We start from the raw sequence: 21,741 nt of genomic DNA, 5'->3' as shown, positions 1-21,741 counted from the left end.
GGTGCCAGAAGCGGGACAGGATGCCTCCTCCGCCTCCCCCGCCTCCCCCGGGACCCCCGCCTCCCCCCACCTTCAGTCAGGTCAGTGAGGACCGAACTCGCACCTCAAGCTGCCACAGACTGTCATAGATTATTGTGGCGCAGAATCCATCAGAAATCTTTTATTGCCACGTATGTTTTCACATACAAGGAATTTGTTATGGCGTGCAAGAAATGGGAGCATGTTTAAATTTACAATAGAATATACAAATTAAAATAAAGTGCACATACAAACAGTACTTTAAGGTGAAATGTTAACAGAAATGTCGGAAGTCCGCTGGAGTTCCCCTGAGGTTCATGAGCTCATCTAAACGAGCTCCGGGAGTCACAGCAGAAAACGGTGTTTAAGACAAAAACAACACAAAACAATGAGCACCAACACACGAGGCAGCCATCTTTAATTGTCTTCATCGTGCATGAACGTGAACCAAGTCGTCTTCTTTTTTCCCGCCACAGCGGTCAAACACCTGATGATGACAACGAGGGTTTCCTGAGCCCAGGATATTAGTAGAGACCACAGAGAATAATTAATACATTTCTGGTTATTCCAACACCGTATTTGGCTCTCAGGTAGCCAGCCAGGAAGCAGACTGGTTTCTGCGACGCAAAGTATTATGGGAGTTCAGTATAAAACTAAAACGTAATTCATGTTAAGCTGCTGTAGTTTCAACGTGTTTTTTTTCACATGCAGGGTTCTTACGGTCATGGAAAACCTGGAAAAGTCATAGCATTTTAAAATGGTTATTTCCAGGCCTGAAAAAAGTCCTTGAAAAAAAAAAAAATCCCAAAAGTGTTGTAAAAGTCATGTAAATGTGTTATATTCATGTGTTCATCTACGCTGAGTTTGAAATAATGAATATGCTTTTAAAAGAAAGACGCTCAAAATATAAGCAGGCATCTATATATATGTGTATTCATTCTCATTGTTAGTTTAAATACTACATTTTCTTACTTTATTAAATGTTTTTGTCATGTAAATTTGGTGAACCCTGACATGTTTTCATGCCTGGAAAGGTTTCCACTTATTCATGCAAAACGAGGAACGAAAAGAAAACCTGTAGTCTGGACTGAAGATCATGTATTTAAGGAAAAAAAAACAATTTCGGGGTCTGCAGTCAAAACCTCCAAGCTGCCGAGCCGCGTGACGTTTGTTTACGAGACGCTTGAAACCCCAAACAAACCAAACGCCGCTTATTTGTTGAACTTCCTCCGCAGGCGAACACGACTCCTCCCAAGCTGGGCTCGGCCGAGGCTAAAGGCCGAGGAGCGCTGCTGACGGACATCTGCAAAGGCACCAGGCTGAAGAAGGTCGGCGCGGTCAACGACCGGAGCAGTCCGATTATAGAGAGTGAGTTAAACACACACACACACACACACACACACACACACACACACTAGTGTGTGACAGGGATGCTCATATTGTGCAATCTGCACTCAGAGAAATGTGACTTCAGACGCGTCGGTAGCCTTTTACTGATAAAATAATTCTACAAATGTAGTTTTAAAAGGTTGTTCTTTACCAACCACATTTCATGGTCTTCACAAACATTGAAAAAGCCAACAATCTGCTGACGAAGGCTGAGAGGCAGTTAAACGGCCAAAGAAGTTTATTCAGTTTATTTGACCTTGATTTTAAATGATATCGTCAAACTACTTGGATCAGACAGATTTTATATTGTATTCAAATAGTTTCCCGGCTTCTGGGTCGATGCTGGAAATATACAAAGTTAGTCTGGAGCCTTTTTGTCTTTTTTACAGTTCATGACAATCAGATTTGGCAAAAAATCAGAGACTTATAAATTATTTTGACTTATTTTTCATCTAGCTGAAGGAAGTGTTTGATTTCCAGCACTTTATTTCTGACGGACAAGATGCTAACTTCAGTGTTTCTTTAATAAAACTTAAGAATAGTATTACATATTGGGTTGCTGATGGTTTTCTCTGCACACTCACGCCAGCATGACGTTGACTGACTCCTATTATCTCTAAATTTGTCAATGTTAAAATGTATTTCTTGTTCTGCTTTCATTTGTTTATGTTGACACGCGTCTTACTTTTCTCACCAGGAGGAGGAGGAGGAGGAGGAGGAGGTGGTGGTGGTGGTAGTAGTGGAGGTGGAGGTGGTAGTAGTGGAGGTGGTAGTAGTGGAGGAGGTTTTGGAGGCGGAGGACCAATGGGAATGGGAAACCTTTTCCAAGGAGGTGTGCCAAAATTACGCTCCGTTGCAGGTAAAAAAAAACAATAATTCTTTGCTTTTAATTTTTATTTATATTTGAAAAGTGTTTGGCGATGAATTTGTAATGTTCTGCTCAAGTGTCCATATCATCTGCGTGAATAAATAAACCACAGAAGATTATCAGATAAAAGTTCATTCAGCTGAAACCCAACGGGGCTTTCTGGAAGCTTCCATGGAAATAATGTAGAGAACCCCAAATTACTGTTAATACGATATGACTACGTGACGCTGATGACGGAGGGTTTTAAACAAGATGGAGGATGTTTAAAGACAACAAACGCGTACGTGAGAGAGTCTCTGTTCCTCCACAATCATGTCCTGGTCGAAGAAGAAATTCATGAGCCAGAAGAAAGTAGATCTGGACACGAATGTGTTATTTCCAGCTTAATGGACCTTTTTTTTTTTCTTCCTCCACTTCTCTCTGACGGAGCTGAAGGAACGAAAGGATGTGAATTATGAATGAACATTCTTATTTTAGAGCTTTCAAGCTGTTAGACAAGAGCGACTGACCTTTGACCTCCTTTAGATTTGGAGAAAGCTGAATGCGGAAGAAGCAAACAATTAGGTTTTTAACTCCCATTTTTGAGTAGGAGGTTTTAATGATTAGTTACTTTTTCTGCTTCTAACTCTCGCCCGCTTTGTGTCGGTGGGTTGAACCCGTTTTTCGTCGGTTGTTCACGCAGCCGGGCGGCTTGTTTTAACCGGGGGGCTCGTTCGAGGCGGGGGGGCTCGTTCGAGGCGAGGCGCTCGTTCGAGGCGAGGGGGCTCGTTCGAGGCGAGGCGCTCGTTCGAGGCGAGGCGCTCGTTCGAGGCGAGGGGGCTCGTTCGAGGCGAGGGGGCTCGTTCGAGGCGCTCGTTCGAGGCAAGGCGCTCGTTCGAGGCGGGGCGCTCGTTCGAGGCGGGGCGCTCGTTCGAGGCGAGGGGGCTCGTTCGAGGCGGGGCGCTCGTTCGAGGCGGGGGGGCTCGTTCGAGGCGGGGCGCTCGTTCGAGGCGGGGCGCTCGTTCGAGGCGGGGCGCTCGTTCGAGGCGGGGCGCTCGTTCGAGGCGGGGGCGCTCGTTCGAGGCGGGGCGCTCGTTCAAGGCGGGGGGCTCGTTCGAGGCGGGCGCTCGTTCAAGGCGGGGGGCTTGTTCGAGGCGAGGCAGTTCTGCGCAGAATCGATTGCCGGCGATCGGTGCGCAATGCATGCTGGTTAGATTTGTGTCAGACTTGATCCCGACTTGCTCTGACGTCATGCACACATGGTCAAAGATAATCCCACGAGATCAAGGCGGCCGCAGTAGCTCTCCATCGACTGCGTGGCCCAGTGCATGATGGGAAACGCCTGGCTGTTTCACATTTCTACATAAATATATATTTACTTAAATCCAAACGTGATCTGTAAACTACAAGTAGCTTAAAGATCGGAACTAACAGGATGTGACTTGTTCTGTGACTTCCTGTGAAAACTGTCGGACTTGATCGCCAATGATCAGTTAATGGAGGTCGGCCAGAAAAATAACAAATCATAATGAGCATCCTATGACACATTATCTTGTTTCTTCTTCTTCTGTGACGTCCTAAACTCCCCCCCCCCCCTCCCTCTCTCTCCACCCAGATGGTGCTGCCGGTGGTTCGGTGGGCAGGTCGGCCCTGCGGCCCCCTGGGTCCCGTGCCGCGGCCCCTCGGCCCCCGACGGGCCGCTCCTCCTCGCCCTCCCCGGCCAACAACAACAACAAGCCGTCCCCACCAGAGCACCAGCGCTCCCACCGGCCCTCGCTGCCCGACATCTCGCGCCCCGCCCACAACAACAACAACAACTTCGGCGGCGGCGGCTCCTCCGCAGGCGGCGGGATGAAGCACAGCACCTCGGCCCCGCCGCCGCCTGCGCCCTTCAACAGAGGAGGCCGCAGCAACGCCCCGCCTACTCCCAACCAGAAGGCGCACGCGCCGCCTTCCTCGTCCTCGTCCCACAGCCGAGAGAAGCCCCTCCCACCGACGCCCGGCAGAGGCCACACCCCTCCCGGCAACGCCAAGCCGCCTCCGTCTTCCAGCAGACCGCCGACCGGAGGCTCGTCGGCTCCTCCCCCGCCGCCGCCGTACAGGCCGCACTCGACGGGCGGCGTCTCCAACGGGCCGTCCCACGTCGACGGGGGCGGTGCTCCGGAGCTGCCGCAGAGACACAACTCTCTACACAAAAAACACACATCAGGAGGCGGCGGCGGCAGCCAGGGACGCAGCAACGCTCCTCCACCGCCTCCATCACCGGCTCCATCCTCGCTGAGGGAAGCCGGCAGGCCGCCACCGCCAGCCAGGGAGCCGCCTGGACGCAGAACAGGTACACACACAGTTACACACACACAGTTACACACACACAGTTACACACACACGGGTACACACACGGGTACACACACGGGTACACACACGGGTACACACAGGTACACACACAGTTACACACACACAGGTACACACACACAGGTACACACACACAGGTACACACACAAGTACACACGGGTACACACAGGTACACACACAAGTACACACGGGTACACACACACGGGTACACACACACGGGTACACACACACGGGTACACACACACGGGTACACACACGGGTACACACGGGTACACACACACAGGTACACACACACAGGTACACACACACAGGTACACACACAGGTACACACACAAGTACACACACGGGTACACACACGGGTACACACACGGGTACACACACAAGTACACACGGGCACACACAAGTACACACACACGGGTACACACACACGGGTACACACACACGGGTACACACACAAGTACACACAGTTACACACACACAGGTACACACACACAAGTACACACACGGGTACACACACGGGTACACACACAAGTACACACAAGTACACACGGGTACACACACAAGTACACACACACGGGTACACACACACGGGTACACACACACGGGTACACACACACGGGTACACACACACGGGTACACACACAAGTACACACGGGTACAGACAGGTAGGTACACACACACACACAGGTACACACACAAGTACACACAGGTACACACACGGGTACACACACGGGTACACACACACGGGTACACACGCACACACGGGTACACACACACGGGTACACACGCACACACGGGTACACAAACGGGTACACACACACACACGGGTACACACACACACGGGTACACACACACGGGTACACACAGGTACTCACACTCTCAGACACACACACACACTCTCTCAGACACACACACACACACACACTCTCTCAGACACACACACACACACACACACACTCTTTCAGACACACACTCTCCCAGACACACACACATACTCTCCCAGACACATACACACACTCTCCCAGACACACACACACACTCTCCCAGACACTCTCTTACACACACTCTCCCAGACACACACACACACTCTCTCTCTCTCTCTCTCTCTCTCTCTCTCTCTCTCTCTCTCTCTCTCTCTCTCTCTCTCTCTCTCTCTCTCTCTCTCTCTCTCTCACACACACTCTCCCACACACACTCACACACTCTCCCAGACACACACACACACACTCTCCCAGACACACACACACACACTCACTCTCTCTCTCTCTCTCTCTCTCACACACACACTCACACACACTCTCCCAGACACACACACACACTCTCCCACACACACACACACACACACTCTCTCCCTCTCACACACACTCTCTCAGACACACACACACACACTCTCTCAGACACACTCTCTCTCACTCACTCACACACACACACACACACACACACACACACACACACACACACACTCTCTCAGACAAACACTCACACACACGCTCTCACACACACACTCACAGACAGACACACAGGTACACACACAGCACTGTCAGTACTCGTGTCTTTTACAGGTCAGAGGTCACGACGTCCGGCAGCATATTTGTTTCCGTCAACACGAATAAAAGATCAACAATTTGAGATCACGCCAAAGTTGTTTGTGCTTTAAAGAGACGAAGAAGGAAAAGTCCATCTGAAGATACTTCTGCTGCACAATAACTAAATACTTCTGGTGCTTCTCTTTTTCTAACCAAAGGCAGAGAATGCAATATTAGATATTGATCTGTTTACCGTGACCTGACAAGTGGACTTTCTCGTTGTCACCAAAGTCCATCATAATCTATTTGTACCTGTCGTTTTAATTGGATTTAATAATTATAATAAGACGCAGGCTGGAGGCGTAACTTCAGTGAATATCTCCTTACAGAACCCGTTTAATAGATTAAGGACACGGAGAGAAGACGTGATGTGATTAACGCAACTTTGTAGCCGCGCTCCGGATACAAGCGTGTTCTGTTCCAGTGATGAAGACGAGGAGGAATGTTCTCTCTGGGGCCAAAAGCAAGTTCTGACTCGAAGGGAAGCGACGCCGTTTGTTTGGTTCACCCGCTCTTAACATGCGCTTCGTGTTCCCGGGGCAGCTGCTTCTGTTGCTGGGGTCCGTGTGCGTGTGCGTGTGCGTGTGCGTGTGCGTGTGACGACGCATTCGAGTAAACCCGGAAGAAGCTGCGTGTGTTGATGTTTTAAGGAAATGCGTTTTGAGTTGATGCCTTTTTATATATCTGAGGTAAATTAACAGATAAACTCTCAGATGGGGATTCTACCTCCACCCTAGAGGCTCACTTGGGAATGAATATATATATATATATATATATATATATATATATATATATATATATATATATATATATATATATATATATATATATATATATATATATATATATATATATATATATATATATTTTTTTTTTAATTTATTTTCTCGTACTTTGAATTCAGAGTGAGCCCACAACAGGAAGGCACTTGTTAGCTGCAGCTCTTGTGTTGTGATTGGCCTCCTTGTTCCTCTGCATTCCTCCTCTTCACTTTCACTTCTCTCCTCTCCTTTTTTTTTTTTTTTTTTTTTACGTCTTAAGTTGCACGGTCTTGTTTCCTCGTTTTTATTTTTCTGATGTTTTAAAAAGTTGTAAAGCGATGACCTGAGGCTGCAGAGTTTAAATGATCCCTGGTAGTTGGTTGTGGGACGATCTAAAACAGTCTCACATTAAAGGGCCGTTGCGTGTGGTTCTGTGTGTGTTCGAGTCCGTAAGCGTCAACAATCCAGTGGATGAAGTCCTTTATGAACTCCCTCTGGTCCCGCAGTGTTTTACTGCAGCACAACGTTGCTGTGATATTTTAGACTCCGAAAAGAATAAATATCAGGTTAAGTTTACGTTGTGTTTAGAATATTTTCACCTCTTTATCGTTAGATAAACGCCTCGATCTGTTAGATTGTTTGTGTCTTTTGTGTTTTAAAGGATTAGTTCTGATTCACCAAAGTCACACAATAATAAAACTTATGATGGAAGATTTTCCTGCAGATCTGTTAAAAAGGAATGAGGTCTCTGAATCAAAGTTGTCTTAAGTCCGTTTATTCCTGCAGGAAGGAAAAGTCTGTCACGGCTACCGGCGCAGCCTGTGACGCAGAATTCGAAGAAGCAACAGTCATCAGCCCATTTTATAACACCATCAGGTCTCCGCCTCCAAACCCCCCCAATGAAGGAGACCAGAGTAGCTGAGTCTGTTCGAGAAACATGAACCCCACACTGTTCCCGTCAACAGAACTTACATTCCCTTTGTCCTGACAATCAACCCCTTATCTGTTTACGACCCTCCATATACAAGTGAAGGAAGATCAACAAGCTCTCTGATCCCAGTACATCTGGTACTTCATCTCTGAGGGTCATTTAAGGTTCAATTTAAACTCTATTAAACCCACAACGTTACAACACTATATTTTCCCATTGCAAACTACATGCTTCATGCAACCCCCACTTTAAAACCTCTATCCGCCTCTTAACCCTTTATAGGGCACTCATTGAAATACTTTGAGTGAAATGACCATATATGGTTACTTGCACTATAAAGGGGACGTCTTCCAGAGACGATATGAAGTTCAGTAGAATATTACAACTTTCTGCAGACGATTCATTCGTCGCAGAGAATATTTATTTACCGTTTTATTAAAGTTTCGTCATTTTGAATATTGCAGTAGTGGTGCAGTCAAGTGTCACTGGATGAATGAAAGCAGAGAATAAAGTAGAGGATCAAATAAAAACAATAAGCCGAAGAATGTGATTTATTTTATATTTATTTTTTTGGGGCTTAAAACGAGGTTCGAGAACTGATTCCAAGATGTCGGAGCCTCCTTGAATGCACCAACAGTGGAACATAACTTTAAAACCGTGTGTGTGTGTGTGTGTCGCAGCTCCCCAGGTGCCCCCCTCTGGATCTCGTAACGGCGGGCGGGACGCCCCTCCCCCGCCTCCCCCGTACCGCGTCCACAGCACCGCGGCCTCGGAGGCCCACAGCCGAGTGAGCAAACCGCATCCACCGCTTTCCTCTTCCTCCTCCGTCTTATCATCCTCCTCTTCCTCCCGAACCCCGGCTGGACCCCCTCCGCCGCCCCCGCCCATCCGGAACGGCCACTCCTCCACCTCCTCCTCCAAGTCCATCACAGGTGAGTCCGGGTTACAAATTGGTGTGAAGCTGCAAAGTTTCCATCAAAAAAGTAGCGAGAATTTTAACAATGTTCAGAAAATCGGCGTAAGAAGAACGTCAGCGTATTTTCTTTTCGACCACTACTGAGAAACCGGATCCTACATCTCCCATAATGCAACTCGGCATCTTTCATTTAAACCCCACACCTTCAGTTGTGAATGCAGACTTTCTGTAGAATGAGATTTCATCGTATAGAAGCCACTAAACGGCTCTTTCTAAATGTAGCCGCTATTCTGAGCTGCTTTCACCTCTTCCTCTCTTTCATCTCTTCCTCTCTTTCATCTCTCCCTCTCCTTCCTCTCTTCCTCTCTTTCATCTCTCCCTCTCCTTCCTCTCTCTCTTCTCTTCCTCTCTTCTTCTCTTTCTTCTCTTTCATCTCTTTCCTCTCTCCCTATCTTTCATCTTTCTTCTCTTCTTCTCTCCCTCTCTTTCATCTCTTCCTCTCTTTCATCTCTTCCTCTCTTTCATCTCTCCCTCTCCTTCCTCTCTTCCTTTCTCTCTTTTCTTCCTCTCTTCTCTTTCATCTCTTTCTTCTCCTCTCTCCCTATCTTTTATCTTTCTTCTCTTCCTCTCTTTCTTCTCTCCCTCTCTTTCATCTTTCTTCTCTTCCTCTTTCCTCTCCCTTTCTTTCATCTTTCTTCTCTCCCTTTCTTTCATCTTTCTTCTCTCCCTTTCTTTCATCTTTCTTCTCGTCCTCTTTCTTCTCTTACCCTCTTTCATCTCTTTCTTCTCCCTCTTTCTCCCTCTCTTTCATCTCTCCCTCTCTTTCATCTCTCCCTCTCTTTCATCTCTTCCTTCTCTTCCGCTCTTTCATCTCTCCCTTCTCTTCCTCTTTCATCTCTTTCCTCTCCATTTCTTTCATCTTTCTTCTCTCCATTTCTTTCATCTTTCTTCTCGTCCTCTTTCATCTCTTCCTCTTTCTTCTCTTACCCTCTTTCATCTCTTTCTTCTCCCTCTTTCTCCCTCTCTTTCATATCTCCTTCTCTTCCTCTCTTTCATCTCTCCCTCTCTTTCATCTCTTCCTCTCCCTTTCTTTCATCTTTCTTCTCGTCCTCTTTCTTTCTTCTGGAGGGAAGGAACGCTTCCTAGATGACCGTTTCCTGTCGCACACGCAGAAGCACACAGATACACACACACACAGAACACACACAGATACACACACAGATACACACACACACACAGATACACACAGATACACACACAGATACACACAGATACACACACACAGAACACACACATTCACACAGAGCAGTGGCAGTTTGTTTGTTTCTAAATCGGCACATTTAATATTTAATAAAAACACATTTAGTAAAAACAATAGATGTATAGAAACACACAAGATGACCATTTATGGATAAATTACTCGCATGTCACAGCTCGCAAAATAAATCACACGGTACAAAGAATAGTGCAACAAAAAACAATATTACAAGAAGATTATTTTGAGTCTTAGGAGAAGCAAAATACTGTATTAAGACGATCAACTACAGATAATAAATGTCAGTTTGAGAGTTTGACTGCGTCTCGTTTTTAAAGGCTTTCATGCAGAATATTATAAAACACACCACCAGCTAGAAAAGCTTAAAGAGAAGCTGCTGAGTCTTCACGCCTCATAATAAACATTTTACATGTATTGTTTCTTCTTCCTCAGATGATTTTGAATCCAAGTTTAACTTCCACCCCGTCGAGGACCTTCCGCCTCCAGAGGAGTATCGGCATTTCAGCAAAGTCTACCCCAGCAAAACCAGCAAGGGTACGAGTACACCCAGTACACCCAGTACACCCAGTACACCCAGTACACCCAGTACACCCAGTACACGCAGTACACCCAGTACACCCAGTACACCCAGTACACCCAGTACACCCAGTACACCCAGTACACCCAGTACACCCAGTACACCCAGTACACCCAGTACACGCATTTAAGCGCTTCAATACACCGCTGACGTGTACGCTTACATTCCCGTACTGCTCGCTGGGAGTTGTTGTCGGACTAGTTTGGTTTATTTGACCAGTAAACAAATGACAAGACGTGAAGTGTGTCAGGAGGAAGTTTAGTTCTAAGTGACAAATAGACGCTGACGGCTATATTACCTTTAAATATAGTTAATGATTCATGCTTTTATACACAACTTGGGGCCCATTTTATGGCCTTGTTTGGCGCCTGGTGGTTCTCCGTCCGTCCACCACAACTTTCCTGTTGGATATCCAACTTAAACTGCACAAACGTGTACATGCATGATCAAGTAGATCATTGAGCTCCAGCCCGTCATGGACCAACTTTAAAATGCATCATTGGGGCGAGATGAGGTGGAGATTTACTGGGTTAAATTCTGTTTCCTGAAGCTTAAAGAGGAACTCAACTACTGAGAACTAAATGTGTGCGTCTGTTTATTGGTGTTGTTGATGGATTCTGGTCCAAATCTTGAGATTTCAGTGCAAAGTTGATTTTAGTTCTACATTCTGCGGCTGCGATTAGCAGCTAAACTCTGCGGTTTAGCTTCTTTAAGCAGTCGGCACATGGAGCCTTATTGACCCTCTGGTGTTTTAGGAAGTAGAGTGGATCTTCAACTTAATTTCTTTTTGATTTGACAGCTTGGGGCCGTGTTCAGGAGCCTCTGTTGCTCGCCCTCGCTTCCTGTTATCTCGGTGCTACTGTCTGCCATACAAGCAGAAAAGTAAAAAATACGACACTAAATGTACCAAACGCCCTGCAAATAAATATATCTATAGAATTAGGAAAGTAAAATAAAAGCCTCGCGTCCGGTCGATCTCGACTATATTCTCCCGAATCCAAATCATCATTTATTCTCTGAAATGTTTCTTCACTTTTTTTAAATGTCGCACTTCCAGCAGAATGATTATTTCCTCATTTCCAGCCTTTTCGTCCGCCATGTTGAATTCATAACCTGTTGATCAGAGTTCATGATTTCCACCCGTGTGTTTATGAAGTGGGAGAGCTGACCTTTAGTGACCTCTCTCTCTCTCTCTCTCTCTCCCTCTCTCTTTAGCCATGATGAGAGGAGCTCCTCCGGCGCCGCCGGTGGGAAGGTGAACGGACCTCTAAGACGCACTCTAATAACACACACACACACACACTACAACACACACACACTAACACTAAAACCACCAGCTGGAAGCACAACGTCAACACCGCGACTCCTCAGCAGGTTTGACTCGACTCGCTGCTCACTTTCTGTTTTTGCACAACGAAGAGAAGAAGAAGAAAGAAACACTCGAGGGTCAGAAGCCGACGTCTCTGCTGACTCAAACATATCAGGACCAACACTGTGCATTCCGTCTTCTCTTTTTTAATCCATAATCATGATTATAACGGTGACTTTCTGAATAACGTTGGATTTTATTATCTTGGTGTCGGCATTCATTTTTATTTTATTTTTTGAATTGATGTTTTCAGCTGTTGACTCGGCAGAACTGACGATGCCGAGAGAGAGAGAGAGAGTGTGGGGGGCGTAATGATTGTTTTGGTTATTTCTTTTGGTTATATTTTGTCACAGCCATTCCAGGAGTGCCAGGGGAGGAGGGTGCGTTTGAATCGACTCCCTGTGTGCGTCAGTGTGCCAAAACTGGGTGGAGTCAAGTGAACTGCACAGGAGGTTTCCATACATGTTTTAGATATTCATGATTTTCAAATTCTCCAAAAAGAAAACAAACTGCAAAGCTTTTTCTCTCTTATTTTGACATTTGGAGAGGAGATTCTTTCCTGTTTGGTTTCTTGTCTCTTTTTTTTTGTGCCCCCTAACTTTCCTTTTATTCGGGGGGGGGGGGTTGTATTTCCATTTTCAGGCGATGTTGCACGGAAGCTCAACTTTCTTCCCCGAGATGCTGTGCATGACGCTTATTTATGCACTTATGACAAAAAGAAACACTAAGAGGCTTCATCCCTAAAGTTTCCCCCGATGTGTTTGATGAAATGCAGCTCACACATTCAGCATCTTTCTCCAAACACACTAAATTATTATTTGTTCACTGGACCAAGACTGCATGATTATTATTTTTTTGCTGCAGTGCAGAGTTGTCGAAGGTGTTTATGAGGGATCATTGATCCACTTCCTGTCCAGGGAAGTCGATCTAGAAGCTTTTTATTTCTGTTTCCCATAGAAGGACGTTAACGGCCAGAGGACGATGCGTTTGGTTGCTATGCAGGAAGCAGGTTGTACAGATTGTAGTTGGTAGCAGCTAACCAAAAAATAAATAAAAATAACCATAAAAAAGGAACACTTAAGTGCCACAGAACTGTTTGAGCAGATGGAGCTTCTTTGCTTTCCTCCGAGCTTGACTTTAAAACACTAACTGCATCATATTCACACTAAGATGAGCAAAGCGCCCCCTGCTGGTCTTTGCCTTACACTAATCTGTTGTCACTCATCGGTACCAGTACTTATTTTTATTTTATTTTTTAGGGGGTAAAAGATGACGACATGGTAAATAAGAAACAAGTTTATTTGAAAAAAAAAATGCAATAAATATTGTATATTTACATTAAGGAATATGGTAATCATAGTTATTGATCTATTTTTTATGTTGTAAAAAGCTTGTAATATAGGAAAGAGAAATGATTATAACGGTGTGATGGACGCTGCATGTTTTGGCCAACGAGCTGAACGGATGTGAGGTTTTTACCAACGAGCCGACGTGTTTCTACTAAAATGAATCCACTGTAGTCGGCGCTGTGATGCAGGCGGTGGAGGATGGAAACGCTCCACTTCCTGTCCCGGATGTTTGCTCACCTCGTCACGCAGGTGACCTGTTCTCACTTTGTCCTCAGAGCAGAACCCTGTGGTCATGGCATGTTCATCAACCATGTTTTTATCATTTGGAATAATTTCAAATAAATATGGGGAAAAAGGGTACCGAATGCCCCGTGTTTTGTTTTCTCTTCCTGTGTTGTCATCAGTCCTTTTATTAAGAAACATTTCAGTTCTTTACTTCGAGTCAAAGTGGCAACACAAGAAATTCTACTTTTACATTTTACTAGTGTTGTGTACCTCTAACTTGTCTGGTATATAATGCTAATAATTGTGGTGTTTTCAGATTGCTGTGCTAACATAAAGTATGTTAAGCATTTACTATGTTTTTGTGTGACGGGCTGAAACAAAATTTCAAAATCCGTCTCAAAATTCAAATGCAAACATTAAAATATATACATGTTTGGTCACTTCCTCTGATTATTTATCACCACGGTCATTTTAGCAACAGTTAAGTGATGAATATAAATTTCACAAGTAATTTATAAGATGTAGGATTAAACACACATGGTGAGCTTGTGAATGTGTAATACTACTAAGTAATGCATTTTATTTTTATGAGCTCATATTTAAATGTAAAATCAATTGGAGTAAAAAGCACTATTTGCACAAAGTTCCTCACTGGTACTTCAGTACAGTACTCTGTAGCCTAAATGTACTTCATTATAACATTTAAATAAATTGTAAATGTAACTACCAAGCCAACAGGAATAAAATATAATCCACCATTATAGTTTTTTTTATTTATTAGCTTTTTTTTTCTTTCCTTAAAAAAATCTTATTTATATTTTCCGTTTTCCTTATTTTTTTTAAAATATTTTTCCCTCTTTAATCCGTTAAAATGACAGAATATAAACAAACTGTGAATAACTCAGATATAAACGTCATGCCGCCAAAAAGTACCTTTTTAAAACTCCCGCCCCGCCTCGACCAATGACATCCACCGGAACCCAAAAGCCGCGGGAAACTATTGAAGGGAGAAGCGGACTTCCGGTTTTAACTTGTTGCTTTCAGCATGTTGACGACACAAGTCTCTCAGGTAAAAACTTTAATCTTTACTTTAATAAAAGCAAAGTGCAGCAGGGTTTGACTGAGCTTTGTAAGGAACAGTTATTAACTATGTTACGTAATAATGTGTTTTATTTATTTATTTAAATGCAATGTACGTTATAAAGATGTGTAGATCCAGCTCGTGCGTTTATTTTATGATCGAATTTATTAATACACGTTTGTGAAACTGTAGATTCATCATCAGCCAGTCACAGTTTATAAGTTTTAATACAGAAGTCCTGCTTTAAACTGCACGTTATCTCTTTTCACTGTTAAACTATTGTATTATTTAGGGTTATTTTGATTTCGTCCAGCTGTTCTGATTTAAATGTAGACGATGAATTAATTAATTAAAACCTTTCAAACCGTTTCAACAAAGACTAGAGAGACAGAGGGAGACTCCTGTTCAACCACGTTGTACTTTGTTTGTTTCTCATTCATTTTATTTAAGTATGATTTCGCTGGTTTTTAAACAAAAACGGAACAAAATATACTCTTTCATAATAATAATAATAATAATAATGATTATAGTAATTATAGTCATTTACAACAATCGGATAAAAATTATGAAAATAAATCATCCTTTTTATTATAATGTAAAAGTATACATAATATCGTCTTTAAATACAAGTGGGAGTCGGACTAGTGGCACAAGTCTGACACCTAGCGGCAGCTCGTGGCATGACCACGTGTCGGTGTCAGCCGGCGAAAAAGTGACAAACAAATATAAAAAAGTGAAAAACGTGTATGCATTATCCCAGCTGATTATCTATGACTATTAAAGTAGGCCTAATACTTAGTAATGACTGTATTTTAGTTTTTTTGTTTCAACGCGGCCTAGATCGTGACGTAGGTAGCGGAAGTATTTCAATAAAGTGAATTTCAAAATAAAGGTGAGCCTGGTTGCGCGACACAGACATACGGGTCTTAAGCTCCACAGAGCGACTTATTCGAGTTACATTTCTCAACCAGTCCAATGGTTCGGTTTATATTCAAGGATTTATGCTCTGCGTGTAGAAAACAAGTTTGTGTATTGGTTAGTTTTTAAACGAACCCTGAAGGACAACTAGAGCGCGTCTCTATGACGTCACTTCCGCCCCCTCTGACGGAAGCCGGGTCTTTCTTTTTTTCTTCCAGTCAGCGCGGGTATTTTTTAAAGCGAAGAAACAACACGGAAGCAGCACCGCAGTTCATTTAGAAACAAAGTATAGATTTAAACATGATCTCGACCCTGATAGCTTCACTGTCTCTTCTTTCCTTTGCTGCCGGTAAGTTTACGAGGAAGCAAACTTTAATTAAAACCGCGTTGTTAGTGTTTCGGTGACGTCTCCAGCGATACAGTCTACTTGTGATAGTTGATGTTTTCAGCCTCACCTCGCTCGTGTTTCCTCCATTAAACTGTTTTAAACTGAAGTTTTGACGCGTTTGACCAGAACACCGCATTAACATTAATAAACACCGCTAATTTAAGCTTGTTTTGTTCGATATTAACGAGACTTTCTTGAGCTTTTAGCCTCATTTTAGTGCGCTGACGCGTTTGATCTTCATGTCACTTATTCCCTAACTTGCCATGTCTCCGATTGGTGCCATTATCTACTCGATTTAATAGTTCGTACATTTCTAAATGTAACACATCACTTCTATCAAATTAAATGTCAGGTTTTGTTTCCCAAAACTCCAATATGTTATATAAATTAAGAAAACCAGCAAATATTCACATTTGAGGAGCTTGGACCAGAGATATTTGTGCTTTATTTATTTTTTAATGTGCATATTTAAAAAAAAAAAAAAACTTAATTAGTTTTCTAAACCGCAGACTTTATTTTTTATTATTTTTATTTAGGGATCCAATCAGTTAAAATGTTGATTTAAAAGTTAACTGTTTTGATCGTCTCGGACACAATGTGACTTCACGGGAGTGAAACCAGCTTTGGAGCGGCTGCAGTCAATAAGCTGTATTAAAGGGGGCCCGCGGGTTTGTGTCTGAATGTGGAACCCTAACCCCGGGTAATGCAAATGCATGTGAACGAGTCCTCCTACCCGTCTAAATGTAACGTTTGTCTCTCAGGAGGGCCTCTTGCCGTTTGCCAGACGCAGCCAATCGAGGTCCTGGAAGGGGAGGATGCTGTTCTTCAGGGCCGTCTGGATCCACCGGTCGACTTGTCTGCTTACACGCTGGATTTCAAGAGGGATGACAACAAGCAGGAGGTCGTCCACGCCTATCGAGATGGACGGGACTATCTTGATCCACAGATGGATCAATACAGAGGCCGGACCAGCCTCCTTCATGAAGCTCTGCCCAGTGGAGTCATGAACCTTACGATCTCCTCAGTCAGTCTGTCCGACAACGGAACGTACAAATGCTTTGTCCCAAGACTGAAAGCCTGGTGTGCTCTCCATCTCATCGTTGGTAAGCAGCTAAAGCGAACTAAATCATTTAAAAATAATTATTACTAGTCATCGCTCACCGTAGGTCAAAGTACTGAGAACGTTTCTGTGTATGTGTGTTTTAAGAACCCAGAGACCAACGGAACCGGACAGAGAGACCTGATTCCAGCACGACTGTCGCTCCAGTGGAGGAAGAACCAGCAGATCAAGGTGAACGTTTTTAAACGTTCTTTAGGAACGTGTGATTCTCTTTATTTGACAGCACACAAGATAATTTAACTGAGTTGTGTCTACATGTTGTTGTTTTCTGTAAATGACGAGGAGTCCACTACAGATGAATAACCACATTAAATAAAGACCTGCATCACCTTTTAATCTGTTCTCATAAACTCTGATTTTCCTTCAGATGCTGCGAAGAACTGGGCAGTCTGGAAAATCATCCGCGGTGGTGTTGTTGTTGTTGCTGCTGCTTTTCTTCTTCTGTGGAAACTTGGAGTGATAAGTAAGTTACAAACTGCTCTCCAACATGTTTTTGTCAGTGGTGGAGTTCACTTACTTTAAGTGACCATTTCCCCAGATGTTCATGTTCATAACTATCTGTTAAGTCCCGTCTGACCAAGAAGGCGACATAATATGGTCAAATAAAATAAAAAGACTGGTACATTATACATATTATTGCATACAAGTGTAATGTTATGAAGTGAAATATAGTAGTAGCAAAACAATATTCAGTATAGTACAGCAGTATTGCATATTGTAAGTATTACGTCTACAAAATAGATTTTTTATATATATACATACATACATACATATACACTACTGTTCAAAAGTTTGGGGTCACTTAGAAATGTCCTTATTTTTCAAAGAAAAGTATTGTTTTTTTTTCAATGAAGATGACATTAAATTAATCAGAAATACATTGTTAATGTGGTAAATGACTATTCTAGGTGGAAACGTCTGTTTTTAATGAAATGTCTCCATAGGTGTATAGAGGCCCCTTTAACTGTCACTAACAGTGATGCTGGCCTTCCTTTGAGCTAGTTGAGTATCTGGAGCATCACATTGTGGGTTCATTATACTCTCAAAATGGCCAGAAAAAGAGAACTTTCATGTGAAACTCGTCAGTCTGTTCTTGTTCTTAGAAATGAAAGCTAGTCCATGCAGGAATTTGCAAAGAAACAGAAACTGTGTCTGGGTGACCCCAAACCTTTGAACGGTTTTAAGTCAGTCAGTCGACAAGTGACGCTGTTTGGCACTGAATCTTTTATAACACTTTATAGAAAAGAAAACTAAATGTACAGTTTCCAAAGAGATAGCAAATATGATTTCAATATTTCACGATTTAAAATAAATAAATAATAAAGATCTACGTTCTCAGCGACACGCACAGACTTTCCTGAGTTGTGTGAACTTCGTGTCTCAAAGTGGTTTCTATGTCTTCACAGATTGTCATAGGAACCAGGAGGACGGCGACCCGACAAAGGAAGGCGGAGGACGGCCGGAGGTCGTGGGACAAAAGCACTGCTTCACCGTTTTAAAAAAAAATTCCTGTTTGGGGGACTTATGACCAATGTTGGTTTTACTCGTACCGTTTAGAAAGAACCTATTCGGTCACCATCACTCGTCTTCCACTACACACATTACCTGTGGAGTTCCACAAGGTTCAATTTTAGGTCCAATTTTATTTGCTATCTACATGCGTCCACTCGGCCAAATCCTCCACCGACACGAGGCGTCTGTTCACTTCTATGCAGACGACACACAGATATACCTTCCGCTGAGACCTGGTGAGCAACTGTTGGATGGCGCAAAACCTTTTACAACTCAAAATCAGAAGTCATACTCTTCAACGCCCCAACCAATAACACGAGCCTCCTTCAGAGTGGACTTGGTCCCCTGTCTGCTTCTATAAAACATGTTGCAAGAAACCTGGGAGTAATGTTCGACACTCAACTAAACTTCGAAACACAGATTATTTATTTTTTTTAAAACGTCCAGTCCTGCTTCTTTCAATTAAGAACCATCTCCAGAATCGAACCCATACTGTCACACTCTGACCGGGAAAAAGTAATTCATGTACTCATTTTCTCTAGACTAGATTACTACAACTCGCTAAACCAAAAATCTATCTCCCGCCTCCATCTAGTCCAGAATGCAGCAAATCACTGGTTTTAACAGACGACGTCACATCCCTCCAGTTCTGGCTTCTCTCCACTGGCTCCCGGTTGGTTTTAGAATTGATTTTAAGATTTCGTTGATCACTTTTAAGGCCCGTCTGGGTCTGGCCCCGAGCTACATCATCGAAATGCTAACTCCATATGCGCTAACTCGAGGCTCAAATCAAAGGGTGACCGTGCTTTTGCCATCGGGACCCCTCGGCTTTGGAACGACCAACCGGAGGAGATCAGGCTGCAGAATCAGTCACTTCTTTTAAATCACTTCTTAAAACCCATTTTTATAGAATTGCTTTTAAGTGACGTCGTCCTTTTATGATCTATTATGCAGTTCTTTAATTCCTCTGTTTTTGTTTGTATATTTTATTTGTTTGTTTGTTATATAATATGTGCTATATAAATAAAGTTGTTATTATTATTATTATTATTATTATTATGTTGTGATGCGGTATGATTCATAACGATAAACTATTTATTTTTCCAACCACACAGTTTATCACACACGGGTTACTGTACTATATCAGTTTACATTATTCAAACAGACCTCTTTTAGTACGGGAATGAACACTTATTCATTTTCGGAAAACAAGGGCTTGATCTTAAAATTAATGATTCACCTTAAACACCAGCAGGGGGCAGTCAAACGTTTATACTGACTGTTTATTTTGCCTCTGGTCAGTAAAATAAAAGGATGCATCTCTTTCTACTACAAATAATCTTGACTATTAATCCTTTTAATAAGAGTTGAGCTCTTCTGTCGTCTCATTGCTGTAATGAGGCTTTAACCTGCTATGATGATGATGATGATGATGATGGAGGGACACAATGAAAGCACACATCACTTTATATTCATATAGTTGAATGTACCTGTTCAGAGCAAACTAAGGTGACCCATGACAACATGGGCCTTTATATACTGCTGCTGATTGGGGGAGGAGCCAAAACCCTACACTTCCTTCTCTGGAGAGCGTTCACTACAATAATATCTAGTAGAGGCGCTAATTAAAGGTCAAACTTCTTTAAGCAGCCTCGTCGGGACGGAGTCTAAGAGACAGGAGGTTTAGAAGTAGAAACCGTTGAACCGTTATTAACCTTCCCTCTAATAGTTAGAATCTTATCATTGAGGAAGTTCATGAAGTCATCACTACTGAGGTCTGTAGGAATACACAGATCCACAGAGCTGAAGGGAAACCTGGGGTTGTCCTTGTTTTTCTCTATTAGTGATGAGTAGTAGCTCCTCTGGCTTTACGGAGGGCCTTCTTATATGTTCTCAGACTATCCCGCCAAACTAACCGGGACTCCTCTAGATTGTTGGAACGCCATATGCCCTCAAGCTTCCGTGATGCTTGCTTCAATATGATATGCGAGTCTGAGGGTTGTACCGTGGAGCGAGCCTCCTTTGTTTAATGATCCTCTTAGTCCAGAGTCACTCAGTGAGCCAGTAGCATCAACAAGATGATCAATCTTAGACGGACTAAAGTTAGCACAGGAGTCCTCTGTTATATTGAGACTTGATTCTTTAAGAGTATAATATAATTAGGTGATGCTCTTACCATATAATCAATGTTTGGCAAAATGTATTATGAAACAAGAAGAATTGTAAACTCATGTCTTTATTAAGTTCATGTGTACAATCATGATGTCTAATGTTCATTCATACTTTGTAACACCATGTGATTTTTTGATAAACATATGGAACTGGGAACTTGGGCGAGACAGGTTTGTCAAACTGAAGTGTCAAAAGTTAAAAAAGGAGCATAAGAAGTGGGGCCTTTGAGAAAGCCCATCTTCCCTCAGCATCCCTGTCAGGGGTCAAGAGGTTAGATATGAGACCAAAAGTCACAAGTTTAGGGAGATGTGTTTTGAGAGGTGAAGAGTCGTAGCGATACGTAGGTGGAGTTGAATCAATTACTTTCTCCGCACTTTCAGTAGAGCCTCTATTCTCCTAAATTCTCAGTTGTCCTAAGTACTTTTAAAGTTGCATTATGTAACTGGTACATCGTTTTCTATCTTTTGTTAAAATAAATATTGATTTAAATCAAGTCAGCGCGTCCGTAGACTTTTCTTTCGTCTTCACGACGACCCGCCCCGACAGCCCTGAGGTGAGTGTGAGGCACATCCACCACGGCTACACTCACTGATAAATATATGGATATACACTTACATAACAGACACATATTTGGTGTAACTATTTAGAGAGAGATCACTGTTCCTGGTTGACCTCTGGCTCCCGGCCGGGCACCGCTGGGTGTCTACCGGCTAGGAGATGGATCATAAGTATTAAATCCCCTCGCAAGAGTTTGTCATAAATGTATTATTTTTCTGTATTTGGAAAACAGCTGATACATAAGATACATAAGGTAGTCCCTCTCTCGAGAACCGAGCCGTGTGTGACGGTTGGTTCTCGTGTTTGGTGAAAGAGTCCAACTCCATAATTAAAACCAGGTTGTTTTCTCCGTGGAGATCCGCTCGAGGCCGTCGAGGTGGTGACACGTGCGTGAGC

General features: G+C 43.3%; 1 protein-coding gene across 1 annotated transcript; it reads left to right on the top strand.

The window, feature by feature from the left end:
* Nucleotides 1–13,743, top strand: wipf2a (WAS/WASL interacting protein family, member 2a). The gene is made up of 7 exons (XM_079220262.1): nucleotides 1–80; nucleotides 1,254–1,386; nucleotides 2,105–2,266; nucleotides 3,870–4,589; nucleotides 8,565–8,816; nucleotides 10,509–10,610; nucleotides 11,869–13,743. Exons 1-7 carry the CDS (start codon nucleotides 21–23, stop codon nucleotides 11,910–11,912), a joined length of 1,473 nt encoding a protein of 490 aa, XP_079076388.1. The 5' UTR covers nucleotides 1–20; the 3' UTR covers nucleotides 11,913–13,743.
* The last annotated feature ends 7,998 nt before the right edge of the window (nucleotides 13,744–21,741 follow it).

This window comes from Taurulus bubalis (assembly GCF_910589615.1).
Source record: "Taurulus bubalis genome assembly, chromosome: 6".
Taxonomy (NCBI): Eukaryota; Metazoa; Chordata; class Actinopteri; order Perciformes; family Cottidae; genus Taurulus; species Taurulus bubalis.
Note: the sequence above shows the minus strand (reverse complement) of the source record. Positions and strands in the feature narration are given on the sequence as shown.

Bases quoted from the DNA above. Each gene is read 5' to 3' on its own strand.
- wipf2a (XM_079220262.1), top strand. From the start codon at position 21: ATGCCTCCTCCGCCTCCCCCGCCTCCCCCGGGACCCCCGCCTCCCCCC. The intron at 8,817-10,508 runs GTGAGTCCGGGT...CTTCTTCCTCAG, and splicing joins CTCCTCCAAGTCCATCACAG to ATGATTTTGAATCCAAGTTT. The intron at 10,611-11,868 runs GTACGAGTACAC...CTCTCTCTTTAG, and splicing joins CCCCAGCAAAACCAGCAAGG to CCATGATGAGAGGAGCTCCT.